Source organism: Canis lupus, chromosome 18 (genome assembly GCF_011100685.1).
Source record: "Canis lupus familiaris isolate Mischka breed German Shepherd chromosome 18, alternate assembly UU_Cfam_GSD_1.0, whole genome shotgun sequence".
Classification (NCBI taxonomy): Eukaryota; Metazoa; Chordata; class Mammalia; order Carnivora; family Canidae; genus Canis; species Canis lupus.
In genome coordinates, this window is record NC_049239.1 from 53,957,400 (window position 1) to 53,976,430 (window position 19,031).

General features: G+C 46.4%; 1 protein-coding gene across 3 annotated transcripts; it reads left to right on the forward strand.

Moving 5' to 3' along the window:
* Positions 1-3,189: 3,189 nt before the first annotated feature.
* Positions 3,190-16,870, forward strand: PLAAT5 (phospholipase A and acyltransferase 5). 3 transcript variants are annotated; one of them, XR_005373656.1, is made up of 9 exons: positions 3,190-3,319; positions 6,261-6,345; positions 7,741-7,849; positions 10,269-10,383; positions 12,321-12,583; positions 14,546-14,745; positions 15,713-15,782; positions 16,014-16,135; positions 16,421-16,870. XR_005373656.1 is itself a non-coding variant. In XM_038564196.1 (6 exons), the coding sequence occupies exons 1-6, from the start codon at positions 3,229-3,231 to the stop codon at positions 14,636-14,638; spliced, it is 756 nt and encodes a 251-aa protein (XP_038420124.1). In that variant the 5' UTR covers positions 3,190-3,228; the 3' UTR covers positions 14,639-15,047. The 3 variants fall into 3 exon arrangements, 2 of the variants coding, with proteins under 2 accessions (XP_038420124.1, XP_038420125.1); XM_038564196.1 differs by lacking the exons at positions 15,713-15,782; positions 16,014-16,135; positions 16,421-16,870 and having other exon boundaries at positions 14,546-15,047; XM_038564197.1 differs by lacking the exons at positions 15,713-15,782; positions 16,014-16,135; positions 16,421-16,870 and having other exon boundaries at positions 10,269-10,377; positions 14,546-15,047.
* Positions 16,871-19,031: the final 2,161 nt, after the last annotated feature.

Genomic DNA, 19,031 nt, shown 5'->3' on the forward strand with positions numbered 1-19,031 from the left:
TGAGAAACCAAGATGGAGAATCGGGTTGTTGGGCAAGGCAAGGGGGGCCCTGTCTCTGGGAGGCAAGCCTGGGTCCTGGTCCCCACCTCCCAGTGCCCATCTTTAGGTCTGAGGCAAATATGCCCTCCCCCTCTCCCCAACCCACCCTCAATCTCCCCCTACCCTCAACTCCACCCCAATTGAAGAAAGAGGGTGTCACAGCAAAATAGCATAGACTGGGCTGCTTAAACACAGATGTTCACTTTCTCACTGTTCTGGAGGCTACAAGCCCAAGGTCAAGGTATCTGCAAGGATTTTTTTTTTTTTTTCTGACACTTGCAGAGGGTTCCCCCTTGATCTGTGTGTTTGGGTCCTAATCTCTTACAAGTAGATCAGTCATATTGAACTCCACCCCTATGAACTCATTTTATCCTAATTACCCTTTTTAAAAAAGGCCTTATATCCGAATATAGTCTCATTCTAGTTACCAGGCGTAAGAATGTGCGTTGTGCTCAGGTCCTGATCCCAAAACCCTGGGATCTTCAGCTCCATGCTCAGCAGGGAGTCTGCTTCTCCCTCCGCCCCTCCCCCTGCTCCTGTGCTCTCTGTCTCACCAATTAATTAATTTTTTTTTTTTTAATGAATGACTGTAAGGAGCCATGGTTTCTGGCTCCTGTCCGGCCGCTGCCAGCAACTTCTGTCTCTTCCCCAGCAGGTATAGAGCCCTGGCCCAAGCACACACTAGGCACATGCTCTTCTAACTGGCCCCAGATCCTCATTGAGGCAAATTTACCTATTTATTTACCAGTAACCAGTTGAGTAACCAAGTGTTAGGTTAGCTCTTCAGGAACTTCCAGTCTAATTGGAAAGAGACGACATACACTGGAGGGGAAAAACCAATAGGACAAAGCCAGCTGCTTTTTATTTATTCTTTTCCCCCCAAAGAGATCAAACCATGTGGATGGAGGTACTGTGAAATGCAGGAAAGAGCAAGCATCCCTCATAACTTCAGTAGGTTTACATAACACTTCTTGTTACTTTTGTGTTTATCCTATGAACCTTCTTCCCTACCCAATGGAACACGAATTTATTGAAGAATCTCAACCAAAAACTTGACATAGCTTGATTTTTTCCCCCCACCTACACACAGCTCTTGACCATGTGGGTTGGCTCTTTCCTGCTGGGTTCCTGTCACTTTCCAATCACTTTTGGTTACTGAAGCTCAATACAGTATAGCACCGATCATCAACGTTGGTGACACCACAGAAACAGAAGCAGACCTATTTACTTCCTGATAGAACACATCACTACTAATGGAATCCTCATGAAGAAAAAGTCACCTAATCTGAATTTGATTGAGTCTCTATATTTAGGTACCAGTGTATAGGAATATAGGGCATGAATGATCATGTTAAACAACAGCAGCAAAATTCAGACTGTGGGAGATTTTACAAGACAAATAACACTGGTTCTTTTTTTTCCCTCTAAATATGGACTACTTCACAAATTTGCATATCATTCTTTTTTTTAATATTTTTAAAAGATTTTATTTATTTATTCATTCATGATAGACATAGAGAGAGAGAGGAGGCAGAGACATAGAGGGAGAAGCAGGCTCCATGCCGGGAGTCTGATGTGGGACTTGATCCTGGGACTCCAGGATCACACCCTGGGCCAAAGGCAGGCTCTGAACCTCTGAGCCACCCAGGGATTCCCTGCATATCATTCTTGCAGAGAGGCCATGCTAATCATTTCTTATCATTCCACTTTTAGTATATGTGCTGCCTAAGCCAGTGAACCCATTTCTTCAATTAAAAAGTTACGAGGAATGGGATGCCTTGTAGTGGGAAAGTTGCCATAGATAACCTGAAAATAAAGTATATGACTCTTTATTTATTTTTATTCTTTTAGAGAGAGTGAGTGAGAGTGAGCGAGCAGGGGAGGGGCAGAGGGAGAGGGAGAGAGAGAATCTTAAGGAAGGAAGCTCTACACCCAGTGTGGAGCCAACACCGGACTTGATCTCACAACCTGAGATCATGACCTGAGCCAAAATCAAGAGTCGAAGGCTTAACTGACTGAGCTAGCCAGGCACCCTGGGAATGGTTACGTTTAAATCAAACATGGATGCTGAAAGTTGAATAGCATATAATTTTCACATGACACAAATACTCTTATTTTGAAAACCATTTAACAATGTACAAAACCAATCTTAGCTCTCAGGCCAAACGAAGACAGGCAATGGGTGGTCGGTAGTGGGTAGGTGCTGACTTTACTTTAATTGATCTTTCAATGCAATTAGGAGGCACGCCAACTGGTTGCCTCTCTCTGTCTCTCATGAATGAATTAATAAATAAAATCTTAAAAAAAAAAAAAAAAGAGTTCCAGGCCTAACGGACTGAGCCACCCAGCCAGCCCCGCATGTGTTCTTTTGTATAAGTTACATATTATATATAATCACCTATATATATAATCATTATATATAAATATAATTATACATATATAATTTAAGGCGTAGAAACAATTTACATAAAAACCTCGAGTCCCTCAAGATTTTATTCCTGAGTGTGCCTCCGCAGGCGCTCCTAATCTGGCATCAAAGCGCTCGTCCTCATCCCCCCCTTTTTTTTAAAGACTTTATTTATTTATTTATTTATTTATTTATTTATTTTTTAAATTTATTTATTACAGTTACACAGAGAGAGAGAGAAAGGCAGAGACACAGGCAGAGGGAGAAGCAGGCTCCATGCACCGGGAGCCCGACGTGGGATTTGATCCCGGGTCTCCAGGATCACGCCCTGGGCCAAAGGCAGGTGCTAAACCGCTGCGCCACCCAGGGATCCCCTATTTAATTAATTAATTAATTAATTTATTCATTCATTCATTCATTCATAGAGATGCAGAGAGAGCACAAGGCAGAGACACAGGCAGGGGGAGAAGCAGGCTCCACGCAGGGAGCCCGACGCGGGACTCGATCCCGGGTCTCCAGGACCACGCCCCGGGCTGCAGGCGGCGCTAAACCGCGGCGCCACCGGGGCTGCCCGGTCCCCCGGCTCCTGCACAACCGGCTTCTGCAGCCGCGCGGGACCCGCCACCGCCGCCGTTGGCTGCGCGCTCCGCGTTCCCGGCCAGGCGCCCGCCCGCCCCCCGCAGGGCCTCGCCGCGCTGCGCCCGCGGCCTCCCCCCCCCCTCCCCCTCCCCCCTCCCCGGGAGGCCCACGGGGTCCGGCCCGGCGCGGAGCCGCAGAGCGGGATGGGCCTGAGCCCCGCCGCCGGCGCAGAGAGCAGGCCGCGCCCCTCCGGCTTCCCCCGGCCACGCCCCAAACTCGCCCCGCGAGCCGCAGGTACGGGCCGGGCCGGGACCCGCCGCGGGCAGAGGGCTCCTCCCCACGGAGCCCCCCGCCCGGGCTTCTCGGGTCCCCGCGGGCCGTCGGACCCCCCAGAAAAGGCCCCAGACTTTCCTCGAGGAAACGGATCCACTCCTTCGCGTGGCTGCCCGTGGATCTTGCGAAAAGCCGGTTAACCGGAATGAGTGCCTACTTGGGAAGGATCTTTTTTTTTTAAGAGTTTATTTTATTTTATTGGAGTCCAGTTTGCCAACATATAGCGTATCACCCAGTGCTCATCCCGCCAAGTGCCCCCCTCAGTGCCCATCACCCAGGCACCCCCACCCCCGCCCTCCTCCCCTTCCACCACCCCTAGCTCGTTTCCCAGAGTTCGGAGTCTCTCATGTCCTGTCTCCCTCTCTGACATTTCCCACTCATTTTCTCTCCTTTCCCCTTTATTCCCTTTCACTGTGTTTTATATTCCCCGAATGAATGAGACCATAGAATGTTTGTCCTTCTCTGGTTGACTTACTTCACTCAGCATAATACCCTCCAGGTCCCTCCATGTAGAAGCAAGTGGTGGGTATTTGTCGTTTCTAATGGCTGAGGAATATTCCATTGTATACAAAGACCACGGCTTCTTGATCCATTCATCTGTCGATGGACACCGAGGCTCCCTCCACAGTCTGGCTATTGTGGACATCGCTGCTAGAAACATCGGGGTGCAGGTGTCCTGCCATTTCCCTGCATCTGTATCTTTGGGGTAAATCCCCAGCAGTGCAATTGCTGGGTCATAGGGCAGGTCTATTTTTGACTCTTTGAGGAACCTCCACACAGTTCTCCAGAGTGGCTGCACCAGTTCACATTCCCACCAACAGTGCAAGAGGGTTCCCCTTCCTCACATCCTCTCCAACATGTGTGGTTTCCTGCCTTGTTAATTTTCCCCATTCTCACTGGGGTGAGGTGGTATCTCATTGTGGGTTTGATTTGTATTTCCCTGATGGCCAGTGAAGCGGAGCATTTGCTCATGTGCGTGTTGGCCATGTCTATGTCTTCGTCTGTGAGATTTCTGTTCATGTCTTTTGCCCATTTCATGATAGGATGGTTTGTTTCCTTGCTGTTGAGTTTAATAAGTTCTTTATAGACCTTGGATTCTAGCCCTTTATCTGATAGGTCATTTGCAAATAGCTTCTCCCATCCTGTAGGTTGTCTTTTAGTTTTGTTGACTGTTTTCTTTGGCTGTGCAGAAGCTTTTTATTTTGATTAAGTCCCAATAATTCATTTTTACTTTGGTTTCCCTTGCCTTCATAAATGTATCTTGCAAGAAGTTGCTGTGGCCAAGTTCAAAAAGGGTGTTGCCTGTGTTCTCCACTAGGATTTTGATGGATGCTGTCTCACATTTAGATCTTTCATCCATTTTGAGTTTATCTTTGTGTATGGTGTAAGAGAGTGGTCTAGTTTCATTCTTCTGCATGTGGATGTCCAGTTTTCCCAGCATCATTTATTGAAGAGATTGTCTTTTTTTCCAGCGGATAGTCTTTCCTGCTTTGTTGAATATTACAAGAACCATATGATCCTCTCAATAGATGCAGAGAAAGCATTTGACAAAATACAGCATCCATTTCTGATCAAAACTCTCCAGAGCGTAGGGATAGAGGGAACATTCCTCAGCGTCTTAAAAGCCAGCTATGAAAAGCCCACAGCAAATATCATTCTCAATGGGGAAGCACTGGGAGTCTTTCCCCTAAGATCAGGAACATGACAGGGATGTCCACTCTCACCACTGCTATTCAACATAGTACTGGAAGTCCTAGCCTCAGCAATCAGGCAACAAAAAGAAATAAAAGGCATTCAAATTGGCAAAGAAGTCAAACTCTCCGTTTGCAGATGACATGATACTGTACATAGAAAACCCAAAAGACTCCACCCCAAGATTGCTAGAACTCATACAGCAATTCGGCAGTGTGGCAGGATACAAAATCAATCCCAGAAGTCAGTGGCATTTCTATACACTAACAAGGAGACTGAAGAAAGAGAAATTAAGGAGTCAATCCCATTTACAATTGCACCCAAAAGTATAAGAATATACTAGGAATAAACCTCACCAAAGAGGTAAAGGATCTATACCCTAAAAACTACAGAACACTTCTGAAGGAAATTGAGGAAGACACAAAGAGATGGAAAAATATTCCATGCTCATGGGTTAGCAGAATTAATATGGTGAAAATGTCAATGCTACCCAGGGCAATTTACACATTTAACGCAATCCCTATCAAAATACCATGGACTTTCTTCAGAGAGTTGGAAGAAATCATCTTAAGATTTGTGTGGAATCGGAAAAGACCCCGAATAGCCAGGGGAATATTAAAAAAGAAAACCAGAGCCTGGGGGCATCACAAGGCCAGATTTCAGGTTGTACTACAAAGCTGTGGTCATCAAGACAGTGTGGAACTGGCACAAAAACAGACACAGATCAATGGAACAGAATAGAGAATCCAGGAATGGGCCCTCAACTCTATGGTCAACTAATATTCGACAAAGCGGGAATGATCTTTTGTTGGTAATTTAATCAAAGTGAGCCAGGCGTCCAGCGCCTCTCTGTTTTGGGTGGAAGTGGAAGCAGAGGTAGCGGCTTCCTGACAGGCAGAGTTGACAATGGCTCTGTTGTCAGGCTTAGCCCGCAGATTTCTGGGATCTCACTTCATCCTCTCCCTGATTCTATCCGTGGGAGTTCCAAAGTCTCTCCTTCCCAGGGACACAGACCTCTCTAGCACCCAGTCCCACAGTCCCCTTCATTTACCCAAAAACTGATCGACCAGGCCTCGCACGGTTCTCGACTGGAGCCTGATCCCACCTCTACATGGATGTCAGGGCACTTGCTCCAACTCTCCCTTCACAGATTTTGCTCCCTGTAGGAGGCAGTTGTGACTTAAATAGCATCCTCCCCTTTCCCCCTCAGAAGAATCATCTCAAGCGTTGGTCCAGCTCCCTCCCAAGGAGCTGCAAGAGGGAACCTCAGAACTGAGCAGAAGCAACCAGGATGGGTAAGAGTCTCTGTATGGAAGGACTGGGTCTTAGGGTGGGGAAGTCTTTGAAGAACCCACTTTGATGGTAGGTAGTTCTGTAAAGCAAATCCTGAGGTGGTTTCCACAGGAACCATCCTACCCCTAACCAGTGAAGGGAAGGCTGGTGTGCCTCTGATAATATATTACCACCAGAAAAAAAAATTAAAAAAAAAATATTACCACCAGGCCTGAGGCCCACTGACAGGACCTGCCTTGCAGCAGTTTCTAGCCACAAGACCTCCAGGACCCTGAAAACTGGCGCTTATCACGTGGTCACTTGATCTCACTAAAGAATGATGTAATCTTCTTGCAAATTTCCTCAATTCACTTTCATTAACAACAGTTTGCTTCTTTTTTAAAATTTTGAGGATCTGAAAGTTCCCCAAAGGGCTATACCCCACCCCCATTCACTATAATTGGGACAAGAGGTAACGTGTGGGAAAAGGCAAAGAAAGTGCCATTTTTTTGGTTGGTAATGCACCAGACGGGTAGGTACGCTCTCTCTCCTTTAACCTTCTTGACAACTCTGTGAGACAAATACTCTCATCTCCATTTTATAATCAAACTGATGTTCAGACACATTCATTTACTAGCTCAAGGTTAGACAGCAAGGATCAGAGCCAGGATTCAAACCCAGGTCTCTTATTTATTTACTTATTTTTAAAGATTTTTATTTTTTAAAGTAATCTCCACATCCAATGTAGGGCTTGAACTCACAAACCTGAGACAGAGAATCACACACTCTACCACTCTACCAACTGGACCAGCCGGGCACCCCAAACCCAGGCTGTTTTGACCTCAATATACGATCTCAAAGCATATCCCAAGGTTTCAGTCCTCTCTTACAACATTTTTTTTTTAAACATTTTGTTTCAAGGGACAAAATATACTGATTTCTTTCAGGATACTTGCAGTTATAGTGTTGAGGCTTAATGAGATTTCTCAGAAAGGTGGAGCTAGTTATTGGAAGAAACAGCTCAAGAGTTCAAGGGGGCTTGCCTCTCCCAGTAGGACAGGCAGAGAGAAAGGAGGGAGCAGAGGCCTGTTGCATTTCATTAGAAGCCATTATGTATCGCTACCATTTATTTTTTTAAAGCTATGTACAAGTGTCACTTTGATAAACATGTAAGAGAGATGATCACACACACACAAATCCTGAAAGCTACTCATTTGCTATCATTAGCATTTTAAACAATCATCTGCAGTTATTTTGTATGACAGCTAATGGCATGATCACAGAAATGAGCTTCAGGGAAAATGTTTCCTAGAGTCTCAAAATTGAAAGATATCTTAAAATCGCAAATATGACATAGAATTGCCACTGATTGCGAAATGGTGATATTTGTTGACTCTGTGATCACAAAATTCGTTTAGGGAGAAGCCCACAGTTAACTTGGAGGCCACAGCCAATCAGAAAAAAACAGAGTCAAACTCAACCCCAAAGCCTGAGAGTGGAGGGAAATTAACCAAGCAAGCTGCTGAGGTGGGTATCACAAGAGCTCTTAGATCTTTTTTTTTTTTTTTTAAGGTTTCATTTATTTATTCATGAGAGACAGAGAGAGAGAGAGAGAGAGAGAGGCAGAGACACAAGCAGGCTCCCTGCACCGGGAGCCCGACATGGGACTCGATCCCGGGTCTCCAGGATCACGCCCCAGGCCAAAGGCAGGCGTTAAACCACTGCGCCACCCAGGGATCCCGAGCTCTTAGATTTTTACTGTGCCTCTGACTCCTCTACAGACTGTGTTTTTACTTTATTTAGATTGTGTGGCAGGTTGAAGTGCATATTGATTTGGGATTTGGTTAAGCCTTTAAAATTTTTTGAAAACAGCTTTGTTGAACTCTATTGAGCTTTACTAAGGTATGACTGACATAACTGACATATGATAAGGTGCACATATTTAGAATATGCAGTTGGATATATTGGGTATGGTATTTGTGCACCCATGAAACCATCACCATAATCAAGATAATGAACATCTCCGTAACTCCCCAAATGTTTCTATTTATTTTTTTAATTTATTTTTATTTATTTATGATAGTCACACACACAGAGAGAGAGAGAGAGAGAGAGAGAGAGGCAGAGACATAGGCAGAGGGAGAAGCAGGCTCCATGCACCGGAGCCCGACGTGGGATTCGATCCCGGGTCTCCAGGATCACGCCCTGGGCCAAAGGCAGGCGCTAAACCGCTGCGCCACCCAGGGATGCCACCCAGGGATCCCTCCCCAAATGTTTCTTTTTGTAAATCCCACCTGTTCTCACTCCCATCCCCAGGCAGCACTGTATTGCTTTTTTGTCACTACACCCTAATTTGCATTTTCTAGAGATTTATGTAAATGGAATCTACTGTTTGTGCTTTTTTTTTTTTTATCTATCTCCTTTCACATAATTTCATGTAATTATTTAAAGTTTTATCCATGTTGTTGCATGTTATTAATAGTTCATTCCTTTTTATTACTGGATAGTATTCCATTGTATGGATACACCATTGTTTATCCATTCACCCGTTGGTGAGCATTTGGGCTATTCTTGGTTTTTGGCTATTACAAATAAATCTGCTGTGAACGTTTGTGTACAAGTCTTTGTATGGACATAATTTGTCTTTTCTCTTGGGTGAATACCTAGGAATGAAATGGCTAGATCATATGGTAGGTGTATTTTTTTTAAGGATTTTATTTATTTGAGAGAGAGAGAGTCGGGGTGGGGGAGGGAGAAGCAGATTCGTTGAGCGCGAAGCCCAATGGAGGGCTGGCTCCCAGGACCCTGAGATCATGACCTGAGCTGAAGGCGGACTCTTAATGGACTGAGCCACTCAGGCACCCCTCTTTGCAGTATTCTTTCTTAGTCAGTGGCTTGAGTTTTCATTCTCTTAACAGTATCAAAGGACAAAATTTTTAAATTCTGATGAAGTACAATAGATGGTGGTGATGGTTAAACAAATTTTGTAAATTATACCTCAGAAAAGGAACAGGTGAAAAACCCCCTTTACTTCACCAGGCTGGGGGCACACTGCAACTGCTGAGCAAGTGCAACTCTTTGGAGTGCAGGCTGGGGGCTGGCTGTGGTTTGGGCATGCAGAGTGGGAGTGGGGACGGGGGGGGGCACCCTCTGGACACCACTGATCGTCCACATGGAAGATGGGCAGAGGGAATCAAGACTCCAGCAGGTGCAGGAGGTGTTTGAGCACTGATTTCTCTGTCCAAAGGGCCCAAAAGGTTACTGCCAGGCCAAGGCTGAAAGATAGATGGGGTTGAAGGGTTCTGGCTCAGTCAGAGCTCCATCAGAAGTTCTTACACCCACACTACGCAACCATCATCCTCCCCTGACCCCTGCCCCAAGCCAGAAACTGCAGGAGAACCCCTTCCTTTATTTTTTTTTAAAGATTTTATTTATTTATTCATGAGAGACAGAGAGAGAGAGAGGCAGAGACACAGGCAGAGGGAGAAACAGGCTCCATGCAGGGAGCCTGACGTGGGACTTGATCCGGGGTCTCCAGGATCACACCCTGGGCTGAAGGCAGGCGCTAAACCGCTGAGCCACCAGGGCTGCCCAGAACCCCTTCTTCTTATAATGCTTAACACAGTGCTCCTTTTCAAGGAGAAAAGCTTAAGAGAGTTCCATCAGATATCACAGAGTTTATCTGGAGGGTACATTTGGGGCCAAGTGGCAATACATCAATAGCTGGCACAGTTAGCCTCTGTGGCCTTAATAATGGGAGTGATAGCGGGGGTTGGGGGGTCCTTTGGTCCTGCCTGTGAAGGGAGCTTCTTGCAGCCTGGATTTCTACAAAGTAATGAAACCCAGTGTCCTCAGGCTGAGCTGTAGCTAATCCCCAACCAAACAGGGTCCTGGAATTCCTTGGTAATGTGCAGTGTCATTATATTACCTTATTCTTCTATCACAGGGCAAACCAAGACCCAGACCTGGAGACCTGATTGAGATTTTTCGAATTGGCTATGAGCACTGGGCCATCTATGTGGAAGATGACTGCGTGGTCCATCTGGCTCCCCCGAGTAAGGGTGGATACTCTATTGAAATATCGATACTGATAATGAAGTTAGTAGAGTAAGAAGAAGTGCATTTAGTTATCTTGTTCCTCAGCTGCTGTCCTTCATTAGCAGTGAAACACTCTGGTGCCTTCCTGGATCTTAACTGCTGGGTGATAGAGCTTGATCTCTGTCTACCAAACACCACCAAGTATCCAGCCCTGAGGGAGATGCAAGTGCACAAAGTGGCCCCATGTTTGCTGAGCCTTGGTGCCCCTCCTCATATTTCTGAGGCTTGCCCAGGAGGGGTGCAGATGCCTGCATGTTCCAACTGCCCCCAAATGCTGCTTCCAGCTTCCTGATTGCTTGGGCACCTTCACCCTGATTTGTCTCCCGGCTCTTTCTGCTTGTCCCTGGTTGCTCCTGCCTCCGTGTGGACACAGCCATCCTTTCATTTCTGAAGGTTGCCTAACACAAGGCTGAGATTCAATTGGCAACTAATTAAAATTTAGAGGAGATTTGATGGGAGTGCTTGGTGATAGTGGAAGATAGTAGAAAATAGTGGAGATCTGATGGGAGGGTGTGGTGATAGTAGAAGATAAAAACTCAGTCACAGTGGTCCTTGGGCAAAGGGATCTGGAGGCACTGGGAGAAAGGGAGATTGGGGGACACCACTGCTTATGCTCTGATGCCTTTGGAATTTATATTCTGTTCAAGTACTGCCCATTCAGAATGAAATTGCAGAAGGGCCTGGGACCAATGGCCTGGGGCCACACCATACTCATGGCTCTCACCCTAGGCTCCATCCTCCTCTTTTCTTGGCCTAGCCTCTTAACTGCAGAGACTGTCTCACAGGGCAGAGCCCCTCTCCTGTGCCCTGCCTACATGCAGAGAAGGTAAAGAATGCTCCACATCACATTCACCCCCACATCTCCTTTCCAGACCAAGTCCAGGAGCCTCTCTCTTACATAACCAAAGAGGTGGCTAATAGTTATGTCTGTACCTTTGCCATCAGATCTTCCTGTAAAAATGAATTCTGTTCCTGAAAGCTGAATTGCTCGCTGCCAGCTTTTGTAAAATCAGCAGATATTCTTCAAATACGTAAGAAAAGAACAAAGGACATTCTTGTTCTCAGTCAACTTTCGGAGGGGGAGGGTACACACATTTACTTATCTGCATGGTCAGAGTAGAAAAACAGTCTTGGTTTTGAATTATGACCATCCTGAGTTTGGGCAGGCTCTTGATCCTCTCTAAGCACCTGTCTCCTCTGGGGACTGAACATGTTAATACAACGCCTTTCACGTGGTCCTTTTTTCAAATCTGTGGAACCCTGTTTTTGAATCCCAGTAATTGAGTGAGAGAAAGGCATTGTGGCTCTGGGTGGAAGCTGAGCCGGTCACACCCAGAGCCCTATCTGCTTGACCTCCCCTGTGCCCAGCTGTGGCTGCACAGGGCATCATGTCATGGAGCCCCAGGCTAGCCCCCACAACCAGGAGCTGATGCTCACACATAAGGGTGTTTAGCACACGTTTCTGAAGACTACTGAAGTCTGGTTAGGGAAGCAAGACTCAAATCCTAGGACTTGGTCACCTCGGTACAACATAGAATGGAATCTTGGGGCTGCACCATAAGGTACTTCTAGAGTTTGATAAGAAAGAGATTGCTGATGGTGGGAGTTGACAGTGGGGAGTGCAGTGCAGGGCAGGAGTCTTCCTGAGAAAATTGGTCCCGAGCAGCCACATCTCCTGGAAATGCTGCCGTCCTATCCGGCAGGCTGATAGCCAAGTGACAGGTGTCTCACTGCTGGGCAGCTCAGTTTCCTCCAACTCTCTGTCCTTGGCCATGCCTTTCATAGATGGTGAGGCCTCGGCCTCGGAGGGAAGTAGCTCAACCAGCATCTTAGAGGGAGCCAGGGCTCTGCCCCAGCTGTCCCTAGCAGCTCTCAAACTTCTGTTCATCTTGGCCTCTAGGTGAGGAGTTTGAGGCCGGCAGCATCACTTCTGTCTTCAGCAACCGGGCTGTCGTGAAATACAGTCGGCTGGAGGATGTGCTGCATGGCTGCTCCTGGAAGATCAACAACAAGCTGGATGGGACGTACCTGCCCCTGCCTGTGGACAAGATTATCCAGCGGACCAAAAAGATGATCAACAAGATAGTACAGTACAGCCTGATTGAAGGGAACTGTGAACACTTTGTCAATGACCTCAGATACGGTGTGGCCAGGAGCCAGCAGGTATGGTACCTTTGCTCTGATGCTGGCTTCTTGCTGAACTTTCTTGGGGCTTGTGATTCCATCAGTGGTTGGAACAGTGGTTAGTGGTTTCATGCTGTCTGTTGGACTGGTGGGCTTCTACTTCTACAGGACTTGACGGTTCTGGAGGTATTTTTACCTCTGTCATTTATTTATTTATTTATTTATTTATTTATTTATTTATTTATTTATTTATGATAGACATAGAGAGAGAGAGAGGCAGAGACACAGGAGGAGGGAGAAGCAGGCTCCATGCACCAGGAGCCTGACGTGGGACTCGATCCCGGGACTCCAGGATCGCGCCCTGGGCCAAAGGCAGGCGCCAAACCGCTGAGCCACCCAGGGATCCCCTATTTTTATCTCTGTTAACGGCTGGAAGAGTGCAAATGCACTGGGCTGTAGAGCAAAGACACAGGGTGGAGTGCCAGCTTGGCCATGCTGTCTCCTTGGTCAGACTGCTTTATTTCTTGTACAATATGGGGATAAACTGAGGTAGATACTTTATTGCTAAAGTTGCAAACTAGCAGTTGCATGGGGCTCACAGACATGTTTTGCTTGGATGAGCAGTGTTTTGTCTCATTTTTAATTTGAATTACTTGCCAACATTTAAAAATATAGACATTTTATATAAAAAGATCTGAATTCACAGCCTTTCTAGAACAACTAATAGATGACGCCATCAGAGTGGTGTTCCTGCTTGCTGGCATCCCGTGGGGCTGAGTAGTGGCTGCCTCTTTAGATGGGGCATGGTGGGTGGAAATCAGTGTGCCACCTGCCAGCTTCACCCGCTTTACCTCCTTGGCCCGTGCTGCATTTGGGTTTGTGACCCCTCACCACACAGGGTGGTAATGAATCCAATGAGGCACAGCCCATGTGCTTTGAAAAATAGCTCTACGTATCTGTGATAACTAGAGTGGCCCTTATTCATATTTAATCCTTACTAAAACCCCATGACATGAGCATGGGGTTTATCCTTTTTAATAGATTAAGAAATCAAGATTTTAAAATTATTAATTAATTAATTAATTAATTCATGAAAGATACACAGAGAGAGGCAGAGACACAGGTAGAAGGGAGAAGCAGGCTCTCTGTGGGGAACCCAATGTGGACTTGATCCCAAGACCCTGGGATCATGACCCGAGCCAAAGGCAGATGCTCAACCGCTGAGCCACCCAGGTGTCCCAAGAAGTCAAGAATTAAAAGAGGGACATAATTCTTCTGCCTTTTTTCTATGATTCTTATGTTCCCTCAGGGTATTGGGCTCAGATCCCAATACTGGTCTCTCTACTATTGCTGAGTGAGCATGAACAGGTCACCTATCCCCTGTCCCCCTTCCAATTTCTGCACCTTTATCCTTTGTACTTCATCCTCTCCTTTCCTGGCTTGTACTTCATTCTCTGGAGGCCTTGCTCCAGTGCAGGCCAGGGCTCGGGGGCTCTGGTGTAAAGGATCTCCAGTCCCATGAGCATTTGTACATGAAAAGAAGACCCCAAGGATCAAATGGACTATGAAGGGGCTTCTAGGGTGTGGGCCAAACTCAGACACTAATGACTTCATCCAAGCGAGCTCCCCTCCCTGGCTTTCAAATTTCCCATGTGTGGAATGAGGGCCTCAGTGGCTGTGCCACTCTGAGAACATTTGCCTCTGAACCCTATGCTAGAGGCAGACCCTGGGCTGGATGGCTCTGAGGGAGGCCAGGGGCCAGAAGCTGTGGATTCCCCTGGGGGACAGAGAGGGAGTGCGTCTGCCTCAGATGTCCATCTCAGGCCATCCTGATTTCTCTAGGTCTCTTGCAGCTCTAGGATCTTTGGAAATAGAGGATAGCAATAGATCACTTCCCTCTCCAGGCAGGCCAGTTGCAGAAGGGGAGTGGTGCAGTAGGGGTAGGGCAGGGTACACACCTGGGATGGCCCTGAATGTCCTGTGAACCGGTCTGCTTTGCAGGTAGAGCACGCCCTGATGGAAGGAGCTAAGGCTGCAGGAGCAGTCATCTCAGCCGTAGTGGAGAGCATAAGGCCCAAGCCTGTAACTGCCTGAAGGTGCTGGGAACTCCAAGCAGAGGAAGGACTCCTGCCATTAGCATGGACAACATGCCTCCTTGCCTCCCCCTGCCTTCTCTCGCCATAACCCTACTCAAGAGAATTGTGAGCTTCTCGGAGAATCTAGAATGTATCCCATTACCCCGCCCCCCAGAAATACATCCAATATGTGTGATCATAGATCCATGGACTCTTGGGGTGAGAAGAACCTAATATTTATTACGCATCCGTTAGGCACTAGGCATGGTGCTAGGCATTTCATCTGCTTGTTTGGTGGGAAGAACCCTGCTTGTTTCTTAGGCTGGCTCTGGTCTGCGATGTTAGAATCCCACCTAAGACATCCAGGAAACCTCTGCTTGAACATTCCCAGTAAGAAGAGCTCTCTTTCAAAAGTTGTTTTTCTTGCACTAGAATGTCTCCAGCTTTTTGCATTCACATGAATCCTGCTCTTTCTGCCCCACAGTGCTGTGGAGGGCGGGGGGGGGGGGGGGGGGGAGGGGAGGATGCTTAGGAAACTTGGTAGCTTGCTATTCAGGGCCATTTGTCCCCAATCCAAAATCATACACCAGCTTTTTTCTTTGTTGCTTAACCCCACTGCTTTAAAGTATAATCAACATTTACTTTGCTTTTACCTTAGAATTACCAGAAAATTTGACACTGTCATTTTAACTAATTTCAGATGAATATTTAAAACAATTTCTTCAGTGGACTTCTGTGCGAATGAGGGAGAGGAAGGAGTGATTTTTGTGTGTCGACTGCCGTTGTCATGATAGAAGAGCTAAAATTATGACCAGGGACTGTGGGTGCCGAAGAGAGTTGAAGCCACCTGGGAAGGCTAGAGAGGGACTCTCAGAATGACTAGGAGCTGGGAACCATGTGAAGGAGAGTGGGGTGGAACTCCCAAAGCATTTCACATGAGCTCTGTTAGGTCTCCCAGACCTCTGTCATGGTGTCCCATGACCCTTTCTCCTATTTGGACAAATTAGACACTTTCTGAATCTCTTCCATGTTTCTTCCCCCTTCCATCCTTTTCTTAGCAATCCAAACTTGACCATATCCTCCTATTCCCTAGACTCTGGAGTGTGTCTTCTACCAGCCCTTCGCAATGGCCTCTCTGGTTTGTGTGGCTGTTCTGGGTGTTGGTAGGTAGAACATTTGCCCTAATTTCTGTGAATCATGATGAGGATAAAACCCAAATCCCTCCAATCATCTCCCCCTCCCTCTTCCCCCATCCCCAGAATCTGCTGAGTTCCTAATACCACTCCCTTCAGCTCCTTCTTCATTGTGGTCTAGGTTGAGTTTTTCTTTGAAGTAGAATCCAATCACCAGCAATTTATATTTTATAAAATATATTCCTTTTTGTTGTGCCCAAGATTGCAAATCCGAGAAACCACCAAGGAGCTGACACTGATGCAAACACACGAGGGTTTATTAGCAAGCTCGAGCTTGGGTCCAAGTTCACCCGACACAGCGGCGCAGGGACTTGGACCCCGAGGTGGGTTACAGCTGGGTTTTTTATGGGCTGGTCTAGGGGATTTTCATAAGGGGTGGAAGAATTTTTTCCATTCCAATATGGGGAAAAGGGTGGGGGAGTTTCTTAAGATCTGATATGGGATTCCCTGCCTAGGACATTCCGCAGTTTCTCCTGTAAAGTTCAGCTCTTATTCCCAGGGGCCTAAGATGGCTGTACTTGTGCTAATGCTAAACTTGAGGTGGAATGGCCTTGATTTTTCTCGGTCTCCACAATATACAAAAGATTAATTTTTATGTTTGTTTTTAGATAGATTGCTTAAAGTTGGACTCCAAAGTTAAAGCATATCTGAGTTTGCAGCAGTGTGGAGGATGCTTTATAAATGAATACATGTGGATACTTCTGCTTCAAAAGAAAAACTTTTGGAAAAATCACCTGAGGCCACAATACCCTGGTCTTTTCATTTTGATGAAAGATGGCTTCCTTCACCTTCTCCTGAACCCACGAGTAGAATGGGCAGTGAGAACTCCTGAGTTGGAAAGACAAGGCTACTGTAGCTTCTGTTGATTATCCAGAGCCGTGGCTTTCATGTCACAGCAGCGGAACCCACTCTCCAGGCATAACGTCATTGAGCCATTAGATGTATATGGAGCAGCTATGAGCGAAGTGGGGCCCAGAGCTTGGTGCAGGTAGCTGCAGGGGTGGAGGTGGAGGGCGATGTCTTTTGGGCTGGAAGCTTCTCAGATGTGCTCTGCCAACTGTTGATAGGAATAAAATACCAACACTGTTCTATGCACTATTTTAAATGCTTTAGGACCTTCCTTGGCCCCACGGTCCATGTGTTTACTCCCTTCACGGTAGACTCTGTGGCCCCCGAAACAGCTTCCCCATTCGATTCGCTTGATCCAGTGCTTTGAGTGGGTAAATGTTTATAGCAGTAATGTCTCCACTTGGCGACATAAGGAAATTGAGATCAGAAGCTGCTTTATTTTATTTTTTTGAAGAGCTGCTTTATAATGAATTCAGAGATTACTAGGGGAAGAGCATACTTGAGTACATTATGCAAAGATGCATAATGAGGACAATGTGGGGAGGGCCAAAGACTGCATCATCCATAGGGCCCACTGAGCAGAGACAGAGTCCACACATAGTCCTAACAGCGGGCCTTGGCTAGTAGGAGAGTAGTAGTAAGATATTAGTGGGTAGGATGAACTCTTGAAGCTGACCAGTACCACTTTGGGGATGGAAGTGCTCTGCAGGATATAGACACTGAGTTGTGTTTACCCACATGCAGTAACTACTCACAGAGCTGAAGCAACAAAATGTATCCTCTTTACAAGAGGTGGAGAAAAACTCAGTCTGAGGAGGGACTGGAAAGTCGCAGGACATCAGAATCTCTTTGGTATGAATCAGCCTTTCAGGATTGGTGTAGCAGAGAGCATCAACTGGACTACTCCTCTCAATGCTGGGCTCAGGAAGTGTGGGGCGGGGGAGGCTCACCCAGCTTTATGAAGGACATATACCCACACTCCAAGCATGAGGACCCTACCCTGGCAGATACATAATGTTAGGAAAAGTGTGGAAAGATATATATATCTTTATATATATATCTTTATATATATATATCTTTAAAATGATTAAATATATATATATCATGATTAATCTGTCATCCTCCAGATATGGGGAAATAATTTCTTAGAGGCTTCTTGAAATCTCTTCCTCTAGATATTCCCAGAGCTGCAAGTAGACTGGCTTAGGAATCTCTTATTTGCAAAGGATGGAAAATTCAACAAAATAACATAAGCGAAGTGAGGAGTTTACTGATTTGAGTAACTGTCAAATCCTGGAGTAGATGAGCTGGATTTTAAGGCTTCATCACATCAGCTTTAAAATAACGTGATGGGCCAGTTGTCCAGAACCATGTGATTATTGTGGATTAAGAAGTGAAGGACTCAGGTCCACCGAAAGAACAAATGACCACAGTACACCTTATCATCTTAGATGATCCTTGCTTGTTTACTTCCAGTAGGACTCAGAACGTGCTCTGATGCACAGAAGCTGATCCTGCTGTCTAGACTCAGGGCTGATATTCCTTAGAGAAGCTTCAAATGTGTGAGTCATGGGTAATGCTTGTTAACAGATTTCCCTCTTAGCTTATGCCATAGAAAATGTGTTTTGGGGTTTACAGTGTTTGTGGTTCCAATTGTGCATTGCAGCAACTCTGTCATTGCAGATCAGGCTCCCTGGACACAAACTCTGAGACAGAGGTTTGCCAGCAGGAAGTTCACTGGGGGAAGATGAGGCAGTAGGATTAGGCAGAGCAAGTCCAGCCGTGGTGCAGTCACAGCAAAGACCTGAGCCAGCCTACCGGGAGCTCGGGAGCTGTGATGGCCCTGTAGGGTTGTCCTGCAGTGAGGCTACAGGGCCCATCCTTTAATAGAGGGCCTCTCTATGTATGGGCTGGTGGCTGCAGGCTGTCAAGGATAAGGGGTGACACTCCCAGAAAGCGTCTCAGTTGAGAGCTGCCAGCAGTCAACACTCCTAGCAGGTGGAAGATTCATCCTGAAGTCTGGGGGGAGCGAGCAGCACACCACACATGTAGGCAACCCACAGAAGTTTCTGCTACACTTAACATTTTCTGGGCCCCCTGATGATTTCTGTGGTTTTTATTCAACAATAAAAAGTTCATCGTGGGGAGGAGATACCCACACCATAGGATACCACATCATTGCCTCCCCTCCACATGTCCTGTCCACGCGATTCTGTCGGCAAATACAAAAATGGTTTCTGTTTCAGGGGTGTTTGGATTTTACTGAACACTGGTGTAAGAGCTGCAGGTGAGATTTCCTTAAAGCGAAGTAACGAGGCTGTGCAAAAATATAACTTAGAAAAAAAATGTAACTTTCTATCTGTTTAGATT